This window comes from Cygnus atratus, chromosome 8 (assembly GCF_013377495.2).
Source record: "Cygnus atratus isolate AKBS03 ecotype Queensland, Australia chromosome 8, CAtr_DNAZoo_HiC_assembly, whole genome shotgun sequence".
Taxonomy (NCBI): domain Eukaryota; kingdom Metazoa; phylum Chordata; class Aves; order Anseriformes; family Anatidae; genus Cygnus; species Cygnus atratus.
In genome coordinates this window covers 27,424,971-27,443,027 of record NC_066369.1, presented here as the reverse complement: position 1 = coordinate 27,443,027, position 18,057 = coordinate 27,424,971, and the positions used below count along the sequence as shown (strand labels likewise).

Sequence of the window (18,057 nt, the reverse complement as noted above, 5' to 3'; positions counted from 1 at the left end):
GCAGGATTCCAGCTTTGCTTGGTTTGTGCTCTTCTGCTGCCGTTACTAATATCCATTGCTCTGTGGAGCGGTAAAAGCATCTAAAGGGACTTTGGCTCTTTCCCATAAAGACCATCTTCAGGCGTCCACGCCTACTACAAGCATGCAAGGTGCTCAGTTCCTTCATGCCCCTCTTTCCTGCCATCAGTCTCTTAGCATGTCTCTTCAGTGAAAGTGGTCTGCTCAGGAATGCTGACGCCGCTGTGACCGCGCCGCTCGCTGCGCAGCAGGGTCACCTCCCTCAGACGGGCACTGACCCAAGGCAGGAAGGGTGAGGGGACGGCAGCAGCCCGCGGGCTGTTCCCTAGAGCTGTGCAGCAGGGTCTCTGCGGCACAACAGAGCCAACCTAAATGAAACTGAAAGGAAACGCCTTCAGAAACAAGCTCCACCAAGCACAACTATTAAAATGCGCTCCTAAATAACCGGGTATAAATTACGGGTTTAAACAGATGAGCTGAAACGGGCAGCCCTGGAACAGGCAGAATTAGACCAACGCAACGCTCGCTAAATAATTTCTCTTTGAAGCATTTGCTCCCCGCTACTGAGGGATTTTTTTAATTTAACTTAGAGATGTATCCAAGTCATTGTGTGCAGCTGTTGATCTCAGGTTTGACTAGTGAAAATCTGTTTTCTGAAACCTGCGGAGTGGATCTGTTCGATAGCCTGAGACGGGAACCCGCAGCTGAGATGTTCATCCAGATGGTCAGGCAGGATCACAAAGCACAGACCAGTCTCTGACACAGGATTCTGCAGCGATTATGGATTTCTTGGAAATGTGCTCTTCCACACCTTAAAATAGCGCAGGCTGTCCTATGCCTTCCCATGTGCTGAAGGGTATCAGTGCAGAGCTCCAAAACATTTTACATTTGGTTGGAGCTAATTTAGCCTCCATTTTACAAAAAACACACTTAATCCTCCCATCTTAAAACGAATATGCTTCCTGCTCACTTAACTCTGAGTGGCAGGAAGAAATTCCTGTTTTTAGCAGCAAATACCCGTTACCAGGCACCAAAGTTTCATGCTACGTTCTACATCGCTTTCCCAAAATGGATAGGTTTCTTCATCAGTATCGGGAGAGGTAAAAGAACTGTGGTTCTAAATTCGACAAAGCAAGCTTGAGGATTAAATAATTTGGGAACTAAGCACTGGGCAGTACGTGCAAGGCACACGGAGAGCAGAAGCTGTGCAAAGGAATCAGACTGGTTCTAGGCAGCAGGAGGACGCACTGGATGACTCTAACCAGACACCAGAGGTAAGCCCCTCAAATGAAAACTTCTTCAGGCACAACTTTGTTTAAAAAAAAAAAAAAATTTACTTTCAGTAGCAATATAATTTATTTTTGAAAGTAAACCAATCCACCTTTCTTTAAATATGTGATGGTTCTGGCAAAGAGAAGCAGCAGGTACAGTTGGTGAAGAATCTTCTTTTGAGCTGAATTTCACACAGCTCCATGCAGATACAGTGCCAGGAACTTCTTGAATGTTTCTGGCTGAAAGCCATATATTCCAGCGGGCTTCTGCAGAGAGAAGACATGGATGCTCAGTTTGCAGCAAAGTAATTAACGTAGACAAACAATGGCTTTAAATGCACTTGAATAAAGGTGGTAGCTTCCAAATCGTGCTCTCCCTCCCCAAACGGTTTGTGTGTAGGTACTTCCAACTGGTGTAAGTCTCAGACAGCACCAACGCTGCCCACCAAAGTGAGACGCCCCCCCGCGTAACTGTGCTCTGTTTACTCGACAGCGAAGCTGACAGTTGCATGTAAGCACTTCCTTCGTCAGAGCACAAGTTGATTTTAAACAAGCCTGCTAGGAGATGGTAGGTTACAGATGGGGTGATCTTTGTGGAGGAGTTCGTATTAAGCTTGGCTTGCGGCTCGTACGCCGTGCGGTGCCTCGGCGGTACAAATACTCCCTGGCAGTTACACCTGCTTAAGGCTCTCCAGTCAGAACGGGGCCGGTGCCTGCGTCAGCTCCCTTCAGCTGGTTTAAAACCCGTGCCACAGCCTTCTGCCAGCTCCCAAACCTCTGGCAGAGATGAGAGGGCTGTACTTCCAGGGCCACTTCCCCATCCAGGGCTGTTTCACCCCGGTTTGCTTACCGTAACAACGCTCTTCTTGACTTCTGGAACACACTGGGCTTTTTCATACAGATTCTGATCAGAGTCAATCCAGACGAGATTCTTTATGCCATCACTAGACACGAGGTCTGTTGTATTTAACTGGAACACCATGAACTGGAAGAGCTGGCCATCTGTGCCAACACTCTGCACCACTATCGGCTGCTCCAAAACCTTGGGATCGTTCTAGGAAAGAAGGGAAGAAGGAGAACATTTAAAAAGCCAGTTACCACAAAAACTGTATGACTAGTTGCTGATTCTGCATCTTCTACTTGGTTTAAAGCCAAGTTTTTAATAAATGTATTGTTACCTTGCCCAGAAAATTACTCTAGTCAAACACGTTTTGAATGTAGATTTTGGATTTTAATTAAAATTCTTCCTTCAGCCAGCAATGAAGTATCAATTTGCATACTGAGCTGTGGGATGGGTTAAGTTCTACACCCTGCTTCCTACCTATTACTGCTCCGGTGCATGTTACATCATGAACGCGCTCATTGCCGAGGTGTTTTTTTAGATCAGCAGTAACCATTCCTGAAGGTTAGTCAGACCCCCCGAGTGGGAAGCTATGATATAGTAACATCAGTGCAGATTTGAAAACTACTGTACCCGCCATGGCAAGGGAATTTCACAGTTCCTTCCCCTAGCCGCAGTGCTAGAGAAAGAAGAAAGCAGGAGAGCAGCAGTCTCCGATACGTACCCCATACAGCACCCTAGCCTTTGCCAGTGCGTTGCCGAAAGCAAACATCAGCATTTTAGCACGAAGCTGTTCTGGTCTGAACCTGTCAGGGCGAACGTTGGCCGATTCCAGGAAATACAGAGTGTGAGGATGAGGGTATGGATAACCATCTTTGAAACCTAAACGGCAGATAACCACGTCAGAAATCGCTCGGTAAGAGACAACACGGCCAACGTTTTCTCCCATATCTTCAGGAACTGTTTGAATAATTTGCCCGGGTTTTTCTCCACAGAACTGCCTAGGCCGGGGTAAACTTGCCACTGGTCTGGAGTGCTTGCACTGCACACCCTGCGCCCAGCTCCGCTGCTCCCCTTCCCGTCCACTCCCACAGACACCTGCCACAAAGGCAAGGACTGCTAGAAAATTATTTTCAACTGCCAGATGTACCTGTGTCGTTGAGCTCCCTGTACACATTGACTTCCTGAAGATCAATTGTAGGCGAGATGGGATAGAAGGTCTCCAGAACGTGCTCTTCGGTGGCCAGTATCTCCTCCTTGGAGGCTACTGGTGGTATCGGGGCCACAGAGTTCATAAGTATTCCGTTCAGGCCACGGACCTGAAGGAGAAAGGATTCTGGGGAGGGAAATTAGGCGGTATTCAGACATCACTAAAACAACATCAGGGCAAGGCGTACGTTTCCTTTTGGGTAACAGCATTCTAGTAAGTCTTTGTTCTGCAAGGCCCACTCTCTCCCCCTCGCCTCCAGACTAATCTTGAATAGCAGCTCCGCCGTGGGTTCTTTTTCCAAAATAGCAGCGTTAATTACTAGCGTTAGTTTCTTAACTAAGCATATTTTACAAAGACAACAGAACAGATCTGGATGCCAAAAATAAATAACCAGTTCTAAGACACCGGCTCTCTTCTCCCCCTGTCATGTTGATGTTGTCTGACACCTCAATAATCTTGGGGCAAGTACCCTGTCACCATGCCTATCCTTACAGCACTGTTTAAAACCGGAAGAATTGCTCGGTTCCAGAAATTGTTTCATTTTTTCCAGGTCTTCGGCTTTCAAGCTAGTGACTTTGTTACCCCTCTCACCTTAACCAAAAGAACCAAAGGCTTCCACCCCAGCAGCAACCAACCTCTTTCCCACACAGCGGCAATCCTGTAGTTCCTAGCCAACATTCTTTTAGCCAGGGAAGGATACTTCATTGTCATTAACCGGCACAAATGTATCAAGTCTTCAAACAGCACAGGGCTTTAGAACAAGGAGAGAAAAAAAAAAAAAGGTTACATAAAGTAAAAATATTATCATGGTAGGCAGATGCTTCTGGGATGTGAATGCTATAGAACACTACTGCCTGTAAAATATATAACAGCATAACATTTCCAAACGGTTAACACAGATTTCAGACTAATACCCAACAAACCAGCCTGGTTCCAAGTTGGCAGAGGTAATGCTTACCATTAGTTATTTAAAAACTGACATTCTGAATCAGCTAGAACTGTATCTCAAGTAGAAACAGAGACCTTGGCCTAAAAGGAGCTTTAATAGAGCGTACGTGTTTACATTGGTACTACTGTCAACATTCAGACCTGTGTTGTTTTGGTTTTTTATAAGGTGAGAACCTTATACAAAGGCTCTGACAGTTTTGCACGGTAAGTGAATCTCTCAGGAGTAGATCCATGCACGAGTTTCTTTGTAGTGTTAAAAACTCTGGTTCTTAAACCATCTTCTTAATGGCTGGCTTACACTAAAGCCATGCGCAGGACTGAGAACTTACCAATACTTTTCTCTGCTGGGAGAAACTTCTGTCGTCTCCCAGAGCCGTGCGTGTGCGATCGCACGGTGAACTGCCTCATCCTGGTCCTGGAGCTGGTGAGCTGGGTCACTAACGATGCTGAGCACCGACGGAGGCAAACCTTGCACCAGCTTCGTCTTGGTGAGCCACTGCGCTTGCCGAACCCCTAGAATCGGAGAATTAAGGTTGGAAAAGGCTTTCAAGATCATCTGGTCCAACCGTCCCCTGCCACCAATGTCACCCACCAAAACGTGTCCCCAAGCACCACGTCCAAATTTCCTTGAACACCCCCAGGGACGGCGACTCCACCACCTCCCTGGGCACCCCTTCCCAACGCCTGACCGCTCTTTATGAAAAGAAACACGTCCGAATTTCCAACCTGAACCTCCCCTGGCACAACTTGAGGCCGTTCCCATTAAAATAGCGGGCCTGTTACTGAGACCAGCAGGCGGGTTGGCAGGGGTGCGCAGCATGGATTTCTAAGAGGAAAAATAACCTGTATTTCATTTATTTTTGCACCGAGGGAGGCGGCCCGGGCGCTGCGGGTACCTTCCAGCATGCGGACCCGCTGGTGGCACACGAAGCAGCCGCGCTCCTTGCGCAGCGCCATGTCCTCGTAGCGCGGCCCGGGGGAGTGCCAGGGGTCGTGCCAGCCGCGCTGCCAGGCCGGGAAGCGGGGCCGGGCCAGGCCGGGCACCCGGTGCTGCCGGCCCGCGTACGTGACCGCGTCCAGCTCCACCTGCTCGCGGACCGGCCGCCGCTCCGCCCTGCGGGACAGCACCTCCGGGGGCGGCCCGCGGGTGGTCCAGGGCGTGCGGGGCAGCGGCCCGCGGGGACGGGGCGGCCCCGTGTGGGTGACGATGCCGCGGGTCTGGGTCCCGGCCCCCGCCGCCCGCCTCAGCGCCGCCGCCGCCGCCATCGCCTCAAGGGCCGCCGCCGCCGCCATCTTGTCGCCCTCAGGAGGGCGGACGGGGGGCGGCGCCGCGCCGCTGGCCGTGGTGAGTGACAGAGGAGGGAGCCAATGGGAGGCGAGAGATGAGGGAGGTCGGCCAATGGCGCGGAGGAGGGGCGGGAGGAAGGGCAGGTGCGGGGGTAAGTGAGGAGAGGGGGAAGGAGGGAGGGGAGAAGCCCGGGACAGGGTGGGGGAGCTGCGGCCTCTCAGGGCGCTGTGGGCAGCCCGAGGCCGTGGGGACCGTGGGCGCGTGTAAATCCCCAGTGAACGCGCAAAGCACAACAAACGTGGCCGAGCCCCTGACTAACAGCGTCTTCCATCTTTGTCTCTGGCCGAATTTCCCCTCAAAAACGCCCCTCGGGCAGTTTGTCTGAGCAAAAAGCCCCCGCCAGGTCCCCAGCCTGAGCAATGGCTGCTCGCACCAAGCCCTCGCCTCCCAGCCCGGGCACACGAAACCGGCCGGGAGCGCGGCAGGCAATCCCCTGGCTTCCTCTTCTCCCCCTGCCAAATCCAAATTATCGTCCTTCTCGCACAGGGGTGAAGATTAATTAATGCTTGCACGGGAGCTTGGAAATGAAGCTGCTCCAAGTGCTAAGTGTGCTTTTCTTCAGCCTTGTCACCCGTGGTTTTATAATTTCCTCCAGACCTTTTGTTTAAATGGTACCAATATAAATGTATTGGGGATACTGTTAAACCGTTGTATAAAAATAACAGAATCCCTGAGAGGTCGGCATCTCGATTTTTGTTGGAGGAGCCCTCGCCGGGTGTAGCTCTGTGTGGGCCAAGGGTAGGAGATGAAAATCATGCTGCACGTGCTTCTTGCCTTTTCCTACATGTCTACATTTAAAGCCAGAGCCAAATCTGCTTATAACCAAATTGTTTGTTCATTTGCCTGTGGATTTACTGTTTTCTTGTAGCTTCTTGGCTCTACAACCCACCTTCAGCTCTGTGCCCTCCCTCCATTTTAAAGCAGTGCTCTGGCAGAGTTTGGGGCTCGTTAGCCCTTCTCGTGGACTGAGCTGCAAATTTTTAGGATATTCCTGCTCCAGGTGACTGGGCCACTCTTTTGCTAGAAATCACCACCTCGGTGGCAAGGCAGGCAGGAGCCTGCTGCTGCTGAAGGTAGCTCTTGCTGGGAAGGCCAGCTGGGTTCTGCTTTGCAGCTCAGGGCTGGCGGTGTCTGGTGATCTGCTCCGCGCAGAGCAGAGGGAGCGGGCGCTTGAGCAGAAATGGAGCATTGCAGGCAGCAGTTCAGCTCGCAGGTTTGCAGTTTTCTGATTCCCCTGAGATACGCACGCCAGATGCTTGAGAGAGATTTCTCTGTCCTTCTCCAAGTAACGCTCAGCTGATGAGCACGTGCTTCTCTTGATCCTGCTGTTTGTGATGCAAGGCTTGTGTTTTGCAGACAATGAGTGGAAATGAGGATGAGTGGCTGGCTCTCAAACCCCAGGAACCTTCTCCATCCCAGTGCTGTGGCAGCGGCTGCAAACCCTGCATTTATGATGTATATGAGATGGATCTTGCACGATGGGAAAGGGCCAAAGCAAAGCAAGACAAAAGCCTCCTCACGGAAAAGAAGGAGCAGGTCAATTTGTCTTCATCGTGTCCTAGAGCCAGCGCTTTGATCATGTACTTGCTAGCATGTGGGGTTGTGCTGGTGGGTGAGGGATGCTGCTATAGACTAAAGAGGTGTCTTAAGACTAAATGTAATTCCCCAAACTCAGCCTTCCCAGACCCGCTCCCCCTGCCTGCTCTCTCCCTGCTGTAATGTGATTTTCCAAGTGTCGAGTTCGCCCTGGTGTCGCATTACAGCCCTGGGTCTGCAGCTTCTGCCAGACCATGTGCTGCGGAAGCGTCCCCCAGGCAGACAGAGCAAACCTCTGTGAAAAGTGGGAACAGAGGGAAAGATGCAAAGAATCACAATTTTCTCTGCTGATGGTTTCCTCCAAGAAGTTCCACTTTCCTGACCTTTTTTGTCTTTTCCTGGTATTTAGATTCTTATTTTGAGAATGAGAAAGCTTGCATTGTGCATGGCCTGGTATTCAAATAGTCTTCAGAGTGTAATTTTAAGCTTGTCAGTGCCCTGTTACGTAAGATTTACTGTGCTGGGTCAAGCAAAAATGTTCGGTGTTGAAACAGCTAACAGTATTTCCTATTCCAAATGGTCATCAGTAGGTTTCAAAGTTGCCCCCAAAGCAGTGCTCAGCTCTTTTAGCAGTATTATTTCTGTTTGTTTCCAGACACGAGAAAATGAGTGCAGTGAGTCATAATAAGATGACCTTGCTGTAAGGTGTAAAAATGTAATTTTAAAGGGGGGGGGGATCCAAGATCCCAAAATGCATACTGCAGAGCACCATAATGAATCAGCAGAGAGCTGAAATTTGCACTGGGCCCTAGCATTTAATATGCGTTCTTCTGAAGTCAGTATCTCAGGCACTAAATTAGCATACACGTTTGCTTCCAAAGAAAATTGAAATAATAAAAGACACCATCTAACCAAGTAATTGTTTATTGTTGTTCTTGCAGAGCAATAATTCAGAACTAAATCCAGATACATTTACTGCATTCAACATAAGCTCAGTGGAGCAGCTAACAGAGGACACCTACCAGTACAAATTTGAATTACCGGGAAATAGCAGTCTGCGATTGAGTTTAGGACAACATATCGTGTTAAGGTATTGTTCTCTGTGCTAGTTAAACAGTCTGCATTATGTAACCTAATATATAGGTTTTTGTCAATAGACAAAGCCTTCATACCGGGCAAATCATAATTTCTATAGCTCCATGATGATACAGATGAAAGGCCTCGTGAGCTCATTAGTTCTACTAATTTTATGGTAAAAGCCATTCCAAAGCTGTATTTTTCTTCAGCATTATCCTTGCATCGGTGGGTCAGAAAGAACTAGGATTAAGAAAATCCATTTGCAGAAAGAAAGAGTCAAAGAATAGATGTTACAACAGATGATTTACTCCAGCATGTTGGAAAGAAGACAATGAGCTGCGCTAACCCCAGGGCTCAGTATTTTAGGGTCTGTGTCTTGGGGTAACTCAGCACCCATGGTGTTACTTCTGATGTCCAGGCATCTCCCGATTTCTAGAAAAACAACCCTCCTGCGTAGTTTATTGCTTGCCAGAAAGGGGTCACTTGGGAAAAGTTTATGTCTCTCTCAGCCATCTGTGGTGATCATTGCCAGTTAGAAAAAGTCATGTTATGATGCCATTGATCTGTATCTGTTGACGTTATTTGTACGTTAACAGCTGATGTATACAGCTGGCTGGCTGCTGAAAGTACATGCTTCTCATTCCACCCTCTCTCCTAATGCAGCAGAGGAAAGGGTTTGGTCACGTCCATCAATTAACATAGTCAGTAGTGAAGAGCAATGTGGATACATTCTATGGAAAGAGAAGACTTAAATGATAATACAGTGTATATTGACTAGAGCTCAATTTAAGGCTGTGCCCTAAATTTCATTAGTTAATTGCCAGATGCTGTCCAAACACAGAAAGAAAGGTATACCCCAGTCCAAAAGGAATAGCACACTTACCAAGAAAGCATTTTCTTTTTCCTTTCCCACTCTTGCGCACTGAACAGTTTCTCATAAAACATCTCAAGCCTCCTTCCATGGACGTGTCCAAGAGCTGAGCGTGGGGTACAGATGGGGCCAGCACCAGGAAAACAATAGATGCATTTAGAAGTTATGTCCCCCATCGATTTGTACATCTCACAGGGAAATGTTTTGCATCTGTGCACAGGCTGGGCCATTGGGAAGAGGATCTGCTGCCTCCCTCAGCCTTGCCTCATCTCCCCAGGGAAAAGCACAAGTGTTGGTAATACCTGGCAATGACACGAGTTACAGTGGCTTCCTGTATTTCTCTTCTCAGAGGAGAGGTGAACGGTTTGGAGGTCCAGCGAGCCTACACTCCGATTAGCCCAAGGAATGCAGAAGGTTACTTTGAAGTTTTAGTGAAAGTAAGTAAGTCTATACAATATAGATTAGAGTGGAAGGTGCTGGGGACGCTGTTTTCTTTTAGGAACCAAGCACGCTGTCAGTACTTCAAGTGAGACTCTGTCAAATCCCTCATGGGCTGTTTCTGTGTTGTTTTGAAGCAGTTGTGCTTTGCTGATAAAAATTGCTTTTTCTTTTTTTTTTTTCTTTTTTTTTTTTTCTCCCACCAAACTGAAAGCAGAAGAAGGTGACACACAAACAACTGCTTTGCAGCATAAGCCCTGCTAAGCGTTTGAGAGAGCCTCTCGGGAGCCTTGCAGTTGCCGGTGTGGAAAGAGGTGCCCATTCCACCTCCCTGATTTCATTTTGCCTTTTCAATCTGTCTTTGAAATTACACCCAACAGTCTGCCCAGTTGAACCACTGATTTTGGAAAGTCATTGCCCAGCCCTTACTCTCCCTGCCTTATTTTGCATTAAGGACATTTTTCATAAAAAGCTTTCATTTTGGTGAGAAATATGGAAAGAAAACAGGCAGCTGTTCCTGATGCGCGTGTAGGGCTCTGGAGCTGCCTGCAGTCTGAGAAGTGTCCCCGTGGCCCACGGAGCAGAGAGGTAACCCACAGGCACAGGCTGCACCTACCAGGGTGGACGCGGTGGCAAAGCCCCATTTTGGATGAGCGTCCTAGCCCTTCTGGAGGCAACCAGAAAATGCTGGTTGAGTTCAAAAGGATTTTATAGGAGAACTTGGTTGGAAAATTGTCTGAATAAAGTCTGCAGGGCCCTTATAAGTAATCATTTTGTGTGGCGAATATCGAATTGAAGATTTTTCTGATATTGTATTTGTATGTCACTAGTGATTCCTCAGGGCAGACACAGACTTCAGTATAGGTGTGAAAGTCTGATAGCTGAGTGTCCCGGGTGGCTTGCACAAAATGACCATTTGTCCTCTGCCTGTCCTCCAGGATTTCACATTTTGGAGGTCTATTATGCGTTGCATGTTCAAACGAAAGCCCTGTTCTTTAGAAATGTGTACAGCTTGTATAAGACACCTGTGGGAGGGTCCTTTCACCATTCTTGTGGCGATTGGTGTGTGGTAGGGGAGAGAAACATTGCATTTGAGTTGTATTAATAGGATACATTCACAAGATGACTGTGAAATTTCATGTATACTTGCTTATTACTCACAGGTTTTGCATTTCAATAATAATAGTAATGATTGTAATGATACCTTTCCTTTATATAGAACCTTTCATCCCAAAGGGAGCTATAGTTACTCTCTGGCAGTGACAAAAGAGGTTGGTAACACCTAGTGTAAAGCAGCCATTTTTATAACTCACTCTGTAGGTTGTGGTATATTTCACACTATTCAGGCAATTTTGGAAAGTACTATATTATTATTATTACTATGCAATCCAAGCACTGTTCAAACCCTTCTGTCTCCTGTTATTATAGCATTGCATTTGTGATACTACAGTTAAGAGTGAGGGGGTTGCCATTTACAGAGCATAACCCTCTTTTTGAGTGATTTTATAATGTTAGGGTTTCTCTCCATGTAAAACTGGGTGTAGAAGTTTTCCCCCAGGAGATAATTATTTTTTTTCTTTTTGTTTAGAAAAATTCATTTTAATCCCACTCAATCACTTCTCACTTCAATTTTTGGAAATAATTTTGGTGAAAGAAGGATCGTTTTAGTTGCCATTAGCATGTTCCATTGGGAACGGGCCATAAGGTGGGGCTGACTTTTTTCCACTTGTCTTGGGTTTCCATGTATGGTTGAAGAAGGTAAGTATCAAACACTGTTTCTTTGATGCAAGCACACACTGTTTGCACGAAACTAAGTGCCAGCCCAGGGCCCTCTGAACATAAAATGTTTCTGACAGTAACTCAGAACCTGGATGTATGTATATGATGCATTTACGTTTTGAATCTAACAACCAGTGCAAATAGATCTTAATGGCTAAGATATCTTATTTAAGTGAGGTCGTTACAAGGGGAAGAGTATCCGTGCTCTTTATTAGCCAACATTGCTTGCAAGTGCAGACACACGCTTGCTCGCTCACTCACTTTTTCTTAGCTGCTTTGTGGTTCACCAGTTTTGTTTGCCTGCAGTGCTGCTTGGTGGCCAGCCAAGGCGCTGGGGTGTGGAGCTGGGCTTCTGTCCAACGTGTGTGCAGAAAACACCCCAAAGTACCTTTCTCTCAGGTTATGAGCTGGAGACTTTGAAGGCTTGTGTCACATCCCATCTTCTGACCTCCGGTTGTGTGGCTCTTCCTCAGGCTTATCAGTGGCATCACCTGTGTGCAAGACCAGTTGTCTGCCACCACTGTTAGCCTTATCTGCTCTTGTGGGGTGGGCCAGACGTTGTTCTCTGGCCAGACCCCATAAAGTGTGGCCATTCTTTTGCGCGTATTCATTCTCGTCAACCATAAAGTCATCGTACAAATAGGGCACACATAGAGAGCGAGCAAGAGAGCACATTACATCCAGCAACAAGACTGCTTGGATAAGCCCTTCATTTTTCAGCATCTCCTTGCTTCTCTTTTTCTTGCAAGCACTGACCCTTTCTCATCAGTCACAAGTGAAGCTTGCATTCCTGTGGGGAAAAAGCCTAGATAATGTTTCTTTTGTGCCTGGTAGAAAGTGAAGTGGTTTTTTTGCCAATGTTTTTCTTCTGTGAGGCCCAAATTAACATATATATTTTTGAAATGTGGAGGCATCCCTTAGCATCCAGATGATCTGTTCTGAAAACAGAGTTTTATAAATGAGAAACCTGACTTTGGGTCACTAATTGTATCAACACAGCATTTGAGAGACTGAAATAAAGAAAGAGCTATGCAGTGTTTATATAACTATCAGTACCCAGAGGGCATTTCCAGATCCCATACCCGGAGATCTGGAGAACACTTGAAGACTTGGACTGTGCTTTGCATTCAAGACGCTCTTCTCTGTGTGCTTTGTAAGCAAGAACTCTGATAAGCTTTTTCCAGTTTTGGAAATTCAGACTGCATGAGAGTGGGTTGTGTTTACATTACAGTCAAGCTGGAATGGATCCAATATGATTTAATTTAAATGTCTTTGTTTTGGGTATAACTTTGAATTATTTTTTCAAATAGAACTATCTTTCTTTCTTTGTAAATGCATGAAATGTTTTTTGCCCCCTTCTCGTTTAAATGTAGATAACTTTATAATTGACTTTAAGCTGGGAAACTTTCCAGCAGAGCATAATTATTCTTTTCTTTTGTGCAATGTTTTTTATTAGTGCTATGAAGCTGGGCTAATGTCACAATACATAAAAACTTGGAAAAAAGGAGACACGATCTTTTGGCGTGGGCCGTTCGGAGGGTTCCCATATCGACCTAATAAGGTTAGTTTCCTAAGAGACATAGGATGTTTCAGCTTGTGGCAGCTAGCTTTGTTTAATACTCCAAAGGGAAGACATCAATTTGATTACTGTTTTCATGATTATTTTAGGGACTTCCTGGGTTATTGTACGGCGCTACAGCATTAGCAGTCAGCTGGAGAAAGTAGACCTTATTGAACTGCAGCATATTTAAGGAAGAAGAGGAGAGGGAGGTGGGTAGGAGACTGGAAAATTAGCAAGGCTGTCTGTTCGTCACTTGCATTAAACGTTCTTGATTTGTTTAACAAAGGGAACTTATTCTGCACCAGCAATGAGTGCAGATTGGTTTTGCCGTGTTTGAACCACGTTGCTGTTTTGTGACTGAGCACGAGTGAAGAAGAGATGTTGATCTTCTTCTCTCCTGGGTGTTCCCTGAACTATAGCAGCTCCAGTGAGGTGTCACGTCACCCAACCACTCTGCAAATGCTGATCCTATCTACTGATACCGGGCTCTCTGCAAAGAAAGGCAGATCCAGTTTCAGGGGAAGGCTTCTCACACAGCCTAATTTCGTTACTTAATTCTGACCTTTCAAATGAGAAGCAGAATCGAAACATTGGTCACTAAGATCCCAAAGCCTCATTTCTTCTTGCTCTTTCTTTTCTTCTTTTTCTTCTTTTATTTTTTTTTAACCAGCAAAAATAGGGCTGTAAAATCTCAGTGGCCAAGCTCCATGCAGAGCAATTGTGTTCTGCTTCCTGAAATAGTGTCCCTGCTGTGTTAGGCTACTGTTCACTTCTGTTCCTAAAAGCTTCCAGATCATTTGGGACAGAACATAGCAGCCACGCCTAGAAGTGGGTGCATTCAGGGGCTGGCTGGGTGATCCTTGTACGTGCAGTTGACAAAGCACCTGAGCGATCCTTGAAACACCTTGCTGTAGAAGAACTGTTAATATTTATGAATTATAACAAAGGTCCTGAATATAAATTTCAGAGTAAAAATTCTTTTTATTTTCTCTATTTGCTGCCCATAGGATAGGATTTAGATTCAGGCAGATCAAAGCCATTCGAAATAAACTGCCCTCAGAGCAGCCCCTGAGCAGCAGCCCCTTCCCACCACCAGCCTCCTCCAAGAGGCTGCTGACTGTCAGGATAGGTGAACATCTAAGCTTCAGAGCCTGTTTCATGGCAAGGTGGTCATACTTAAGGCCTGACCTTCCGAGATCTGACAGACCGTGTGTTCCCACTGGCTCTGACTAATTAATGTCTTGTGTAGCACAAAGGAAATCATTTCAAATTCAGATGGATGTGTGCATAAAAGATGTGTTCAAGCTCTCAGTGAAGTTGGTAGGAGTTGGACCAGTTCCTGTATGTAGCAAATCCATCTGGACGTTGTTCGTGCTGATAGCTTCTCTGCTATATGTAGTCGCACTCCACATCTTGAAGCCCTCTGGCTTCCAGCACCCCATCAGACTTTGGTTGTAGAGGGTTGGGGTTACCAAATCCCCGGCTATGAGGAACAGGGTAGGCATAAGATGGTTTAGGAGGGAAGACCCCAAAACACTGGCTTAAGACCCACTTCTGGGATTGGTGCACTGGTAGGTAAGGTGCTGGGAACCTGCTGTCCTCCTGTGCACAGCACCCTGCTGCCTGCATGTCAACCCACAGTGGGTCAGCAAAGTGTACAGCTGAACTGAAACCGAAATATAAATGAACTGTAATGAAGGCTGAAGCTATAAATGTTTATATTTGGATATAATCCAGTTTCATTAAGTTTGGTATATAAAAATCCTGCAGGTGCTTTATGTAATACTTGATGGATTTTGTGGAAAAATACATTTTGAGATTTGCATATACCAGTTCATGTCCTGATACCTGATGTGTTCTCTGTGTCGGAACCCTTTACCAGTGTGGCAGAAGGAGGAACTGGCAATGAGCACGTTTGTTTCCAGTCACAATGGTTAATTCAAAATTCTGTTTTGTTGTTAGCACAGAGAACTCCTCATGCTGGCTTCTGGCACTGGCCTTGCACCAATGCTTCCCATTCTCCAGTCCATAACAGATGATGAAGAGGATGAAACTTTTGTAACTCTTGTTGGCTGCTTCCGTACATTTGAAACAGTTTATATGAAACCTCTTCTCCAGGATCTGGCTCGATACTGGAACATCAGAATATTTTACGTTCTAAGCCAGGTAAATAAATGGATATGAAATCGATTTATGTGAGGGTTCTGTGTGCTGGATGAACCTTTTCTGTCAGTGATCTTAATTCTTTCCCAAGTCATCAAGGCTACTTTGTGATCTAGCAGCTGCTGTTCTTAAATCTACTAAATATTCTCATGCTGCTAGCAGTCTGAAGAATTTCAGGGAAGCAACCATTGCTGCTTGTCCCTCTTTGACCCCCTCGGTAGCCCTTCTGTTGGCAAGGACCCCCTGATTCATATTCACCATTGACCATTTCCCCCCACTTCTGACAGCTGTTGCTGCACCTAAGCATTTATGTAAAGAAAACTTGGCTCTGGGAGACTCGCAGCAAATAAACTATTTCTTTTTTCCTAATATCAGCACCTTAGTCTGTCCTTATCTTCCATTCATTGCTCATGGCTACGTCTCTCTTCTTCTAGTATGTTAGCACCAACTTCCCAGCAATTATTTTTCCCAGCTGACCCATTTTCAAACTTTTAAAGTTGTGTCCCACTCTCTAAAATTATTTTCTATGCCGAATCCATGGGATGAGGGCATACCTCTCTCAGTGGTGTTATGATTTGAGCAGTCTTTTTCATTTTCATTTGGTCCCAAAGTTGCCTGTGTTCTGCACAGATTTGGTAGTTGAAAATTATTTCCCTCAGAAATGAGGATTCATTGCAGGGAGGATATAGAAAGAATTATTTATGCTAAGGGAATGAATCCCATTGCATTTTTAGCTCCTCAGATGAATCATTTTTTGTATCTCATGGTGGATCTGCCTCATACATTATGTTCCACATATGGCCTTGGCAAGTTGAAATTAGGTATAGAGAAAAGTACTTGTGATTTAGGCATCCCCTCAGCCGTTCTGTAGGAGTGTAATCAGCAATTGTCTCTGGTGACACAGGTTAGATACCCTTTTCAGGACGGTGCTTTCTCAAGAGCCTGAGGAGGTCTTGAAATTCAACTCAGTGAAGGGCAAGAAACCCTTCTGACCCCTGTCAACACAGCCTGCCCCACATGTACATCTCTCCCTTTTGTCTCTTCTCTTAACAGGTTTGTTGTACTCCAGCTCTGAGTGGTGCATCTTCCCTTTTAGGATTATATGTACCTGTCCCAGTGTTTCACTCTGCTGCTGGAGTGAATACTGCTCCCATCACATCGGAACACTTAAGTTTCTAATTAATAGTAGGGGGGGTCCCACTGGATCTGACATTTCTCATGGGATCAGAGCCGTGTCTGGAGCAGGGCTGGCTTCCTTTCCGTTGCTTTGGTCAAGGGAGATGGGACTGAAAGAGACTTGGGAATGGAAGAGGCAATAGGGAGGAGTAGTCTTGGGACTTAGAACTGGGGAATAGAGAAGGCATGGTGGGAAGTGGTTCCCAAAGGAGAAGGTTCTGCAGTGCTTCTTGGCAGTAGTTACACTCTGGTTTTGTTCTGAGTGGGTCATTTCTACCCAAATGCAGTCACGAGGGTGAAGAATGTCCTGTGCGGTACCCTGAGGGGAGGAGGGAGACTTGGCAGCAAGCAATTGACTGTCGTTTTTACTGTGTCACACTGCAAACCTTTTTGCCTTTTCAGGAAACGTCACTGGAAAAACTTCCTTGGAGCTATCAGGAAAACACATACACTGGTCGCCTAAATGAAGACTTGATGAAGACGATAATAAATTCCTGTCGAAGAAAGCCATTCGTACTAATTTGTGGCTCTTCTTCATTCAGTGAGGATATGAGGCGATATCTGAAAGCTGCAGGGATTGAAGAAAATTCCTGTTTTGTCTTTTAATAGGATATTCCTGACCTAAGGAACCTCAGGCCAAGCCTTGGACATCCTTGTTTCAAGACATAGTTTATCGAGATGACTGATTCTGAGCAGAGTTCCTTGTGCATATACTTTCATAGGCCTTTGGATCAAGTATTTGCCTCCATTATGATTCTCAATCTTGAGAGTGTTTTAAGGATCAGGTGGCCTTCCAGAATGACTGCTACAACCACCCATATGTCAGGGAACAGCACACTAATTTCAATGGAAGTCTTCACATGCAATTTTGAGAGAGATCTCTTAAGGGTACTAAGAAACATCCCAGTATACAGCTCTGCTGTAACGTGAAGACTAATGACTCGTTTTGAAATCCATGTTAGTCTGCAGTGGTATTGTGCCCTGTTAAAGGTACCCTGGGGAGATTTAATCCTCAGGGCGAAGATTGCACGGCCAAAGGAACAGCAGAGCACTGGCACAGCACTCTGCAGTCTGTGGGGTTCACATAGTTGTGTTGTTATCTTGCTGGGTGATACTAGGCAAGTCACTTCAGCCCCTCTGTGCCTCAGTTGCCTTGTAGTACACTAATAGGGGGATGCTTTCTGTAAAGAGCCCCTTCTTAAAGATATATATGAGGATGGAATTACATGTGCTGTCCAGTGAGGACTTACACTGCCTGCTCTGAACCTTAACCTTCAAAGTGCTGCCTGGGGGGAGAAAGGGAGTGTCCTAAATGTCGTTGTGAGAAGCCATCAGGGCTATAGCTGCTATCTGTCCGGGAAGATGGCTCTCTGCTTTTCACATCCCCTAAGTGTTGTGTAACAGCCCTGGTTCATTAAATCAAAGTTCTTTCCAAGTAAATAGCTGTTTCTTTTTGTCACAGGACTTTAACAGAGTGAAAATGCTCTAGGCATATGACAGCAACACCCGAGGAACAAAAGCTTCATAGGAACTCAGCTTTGCTGGGGTGCTCCCCCATGGGGTACGGGCAGAGCCATGCTCTGTGCAGCCCTGGGGCTGCCCTGGAATCGCATTCTGTGCACTCCAGCCCCTTTCTTTTCTGTCCAAGATGCTGTTGCCCTTGGTTTGAGATATCCTCTCTCCACTCTTTCACCTTCTTAGACCACCATGTTCACTAACTTCACCTGCAAGTACAGCCTTTCTGCACACCTTTGTGTTTTTCCCTTCATTCCTTGTTCATCCTGTGTTGGGATTTCCCAGGGGGACAGATGATGATGCAT

At 46.2% G+C, this 18,057-nt stretch overlaps 2 protein-coding genes across 3 annotated transcripts; one reads left to right on the top strand and one right to left on the bottom strand.

Moving 5' to 3' along the window:
• Positions 1-1,332: 1,332 nt before the first annotated feature.
• Positions 1,333-5,606, bottom strand: MRPL37 (mitochondrial ribosomal protein L37). Its single transcript, XM_035538061.2, has 7 exons — positions 5,185-5,606; positions 4,618-4,801; positions 3,976-4,091; positions 3,281-3,466; positions 2,855-3,012; positions 2,140-2,343; positions 1,333-1,556 (listed from the first exon to the last, which is right to left on the bottom strand). The coding sequence occupies exons 1-7, from the start codon at positions 5,579-5,581 to the stop codon at positions 1,479-1,481; spliced, it is 1,323 nt and encodes a 440-aa protein (XP_035393954.1). The 5' UTR covers positions 5,582-5,606; the 3' UTR covers positions 1,333-1,478.
• Positions 5,607-5,678: 72 nt separating this feature from the next.
• LOC118243724 (NADH-cytochrome b5 reductase-like) lies at positions 5,679-17,676 on the top strand. Of its 2 annotated transcripts, none has more exons than XM_050712372.1 (7): positions 5,679-5,727; positions 6,993-7,172; positions 8,114-8,262; positions 9,470-9,557; positions 12,794-12,898; positions 14,861-15,064; positions 16,640-17,676. In XM_050712372.1, the coding sequence occupies exons 2-7, from the start codon at positions 6,996-6,998 to the stop codon at positions 16,841-16,843; spliced, it is 927 nt and encodes a 308-aa protein (XP_050568329.1). In that variant the 5' UTR covers positions 5,679-5,727; positions 6,993-6,995; the 3' UTR covers positions 16,844-17,676. The 2 variants fall into 2 exon arrangements, with proteins under 2 accessions (XP_050568329.1, XP_035393955.1); XM_035538062.2 differs by lacking the exon at positions 5,679-5,727 and adding an exon at positions 6,442-6,849.
• Positions 17,677-18,057: the final 381 nt, after the last annotated feature.

Excerpts from the sequence above, each read along its gene's own strand:
- LOC118243724 (XM_035538062.2), top strand. The coding sequence starts at position 6,817 with ATGGAGCATTGCAGGCAGCAGTTCAGCTCGCAG. Across the intron at positions 12,899-14,860 it reads TCCCATATCGACCTAATAAG|CACAGAGAACTCCTCATGCT; the intron begins GTTAGTTTCCTA and ends TTTTGTTGTTAG. Across the intron at positions 15,065-16,639 it reads TATTTTACGTTCTAAGCCAG|GAAACGTCACTGGAAAAACT; the intron begins GTAAATAAATGG and ends TTGCCTTTTCAG.
- MRPL37 (XM_035538061.2), bottom strand. The coding sequence starts at position 5,581 with ATGGCGGCGGCGGCGGCCCTTGAGGCGATGGCGGCGGCGGCGGCGCTG. Across the intron at positions 3,467-3,975 it reads TGCCGCTGTGTGGGAAAGAG|AATCCTTTCTCCTTCAGGTC; the intron begins GTTGGTTGCTGC and ends TTCCCTCCCCAG. Across the intron at positions 1,557-2,139 it reads TCAAGAAGAGCGTTGTTACG|AAGCCCGCTGGAATATATGG; the intron begins GTAAGCAAACCG and ends TTCTCTCTGCAG.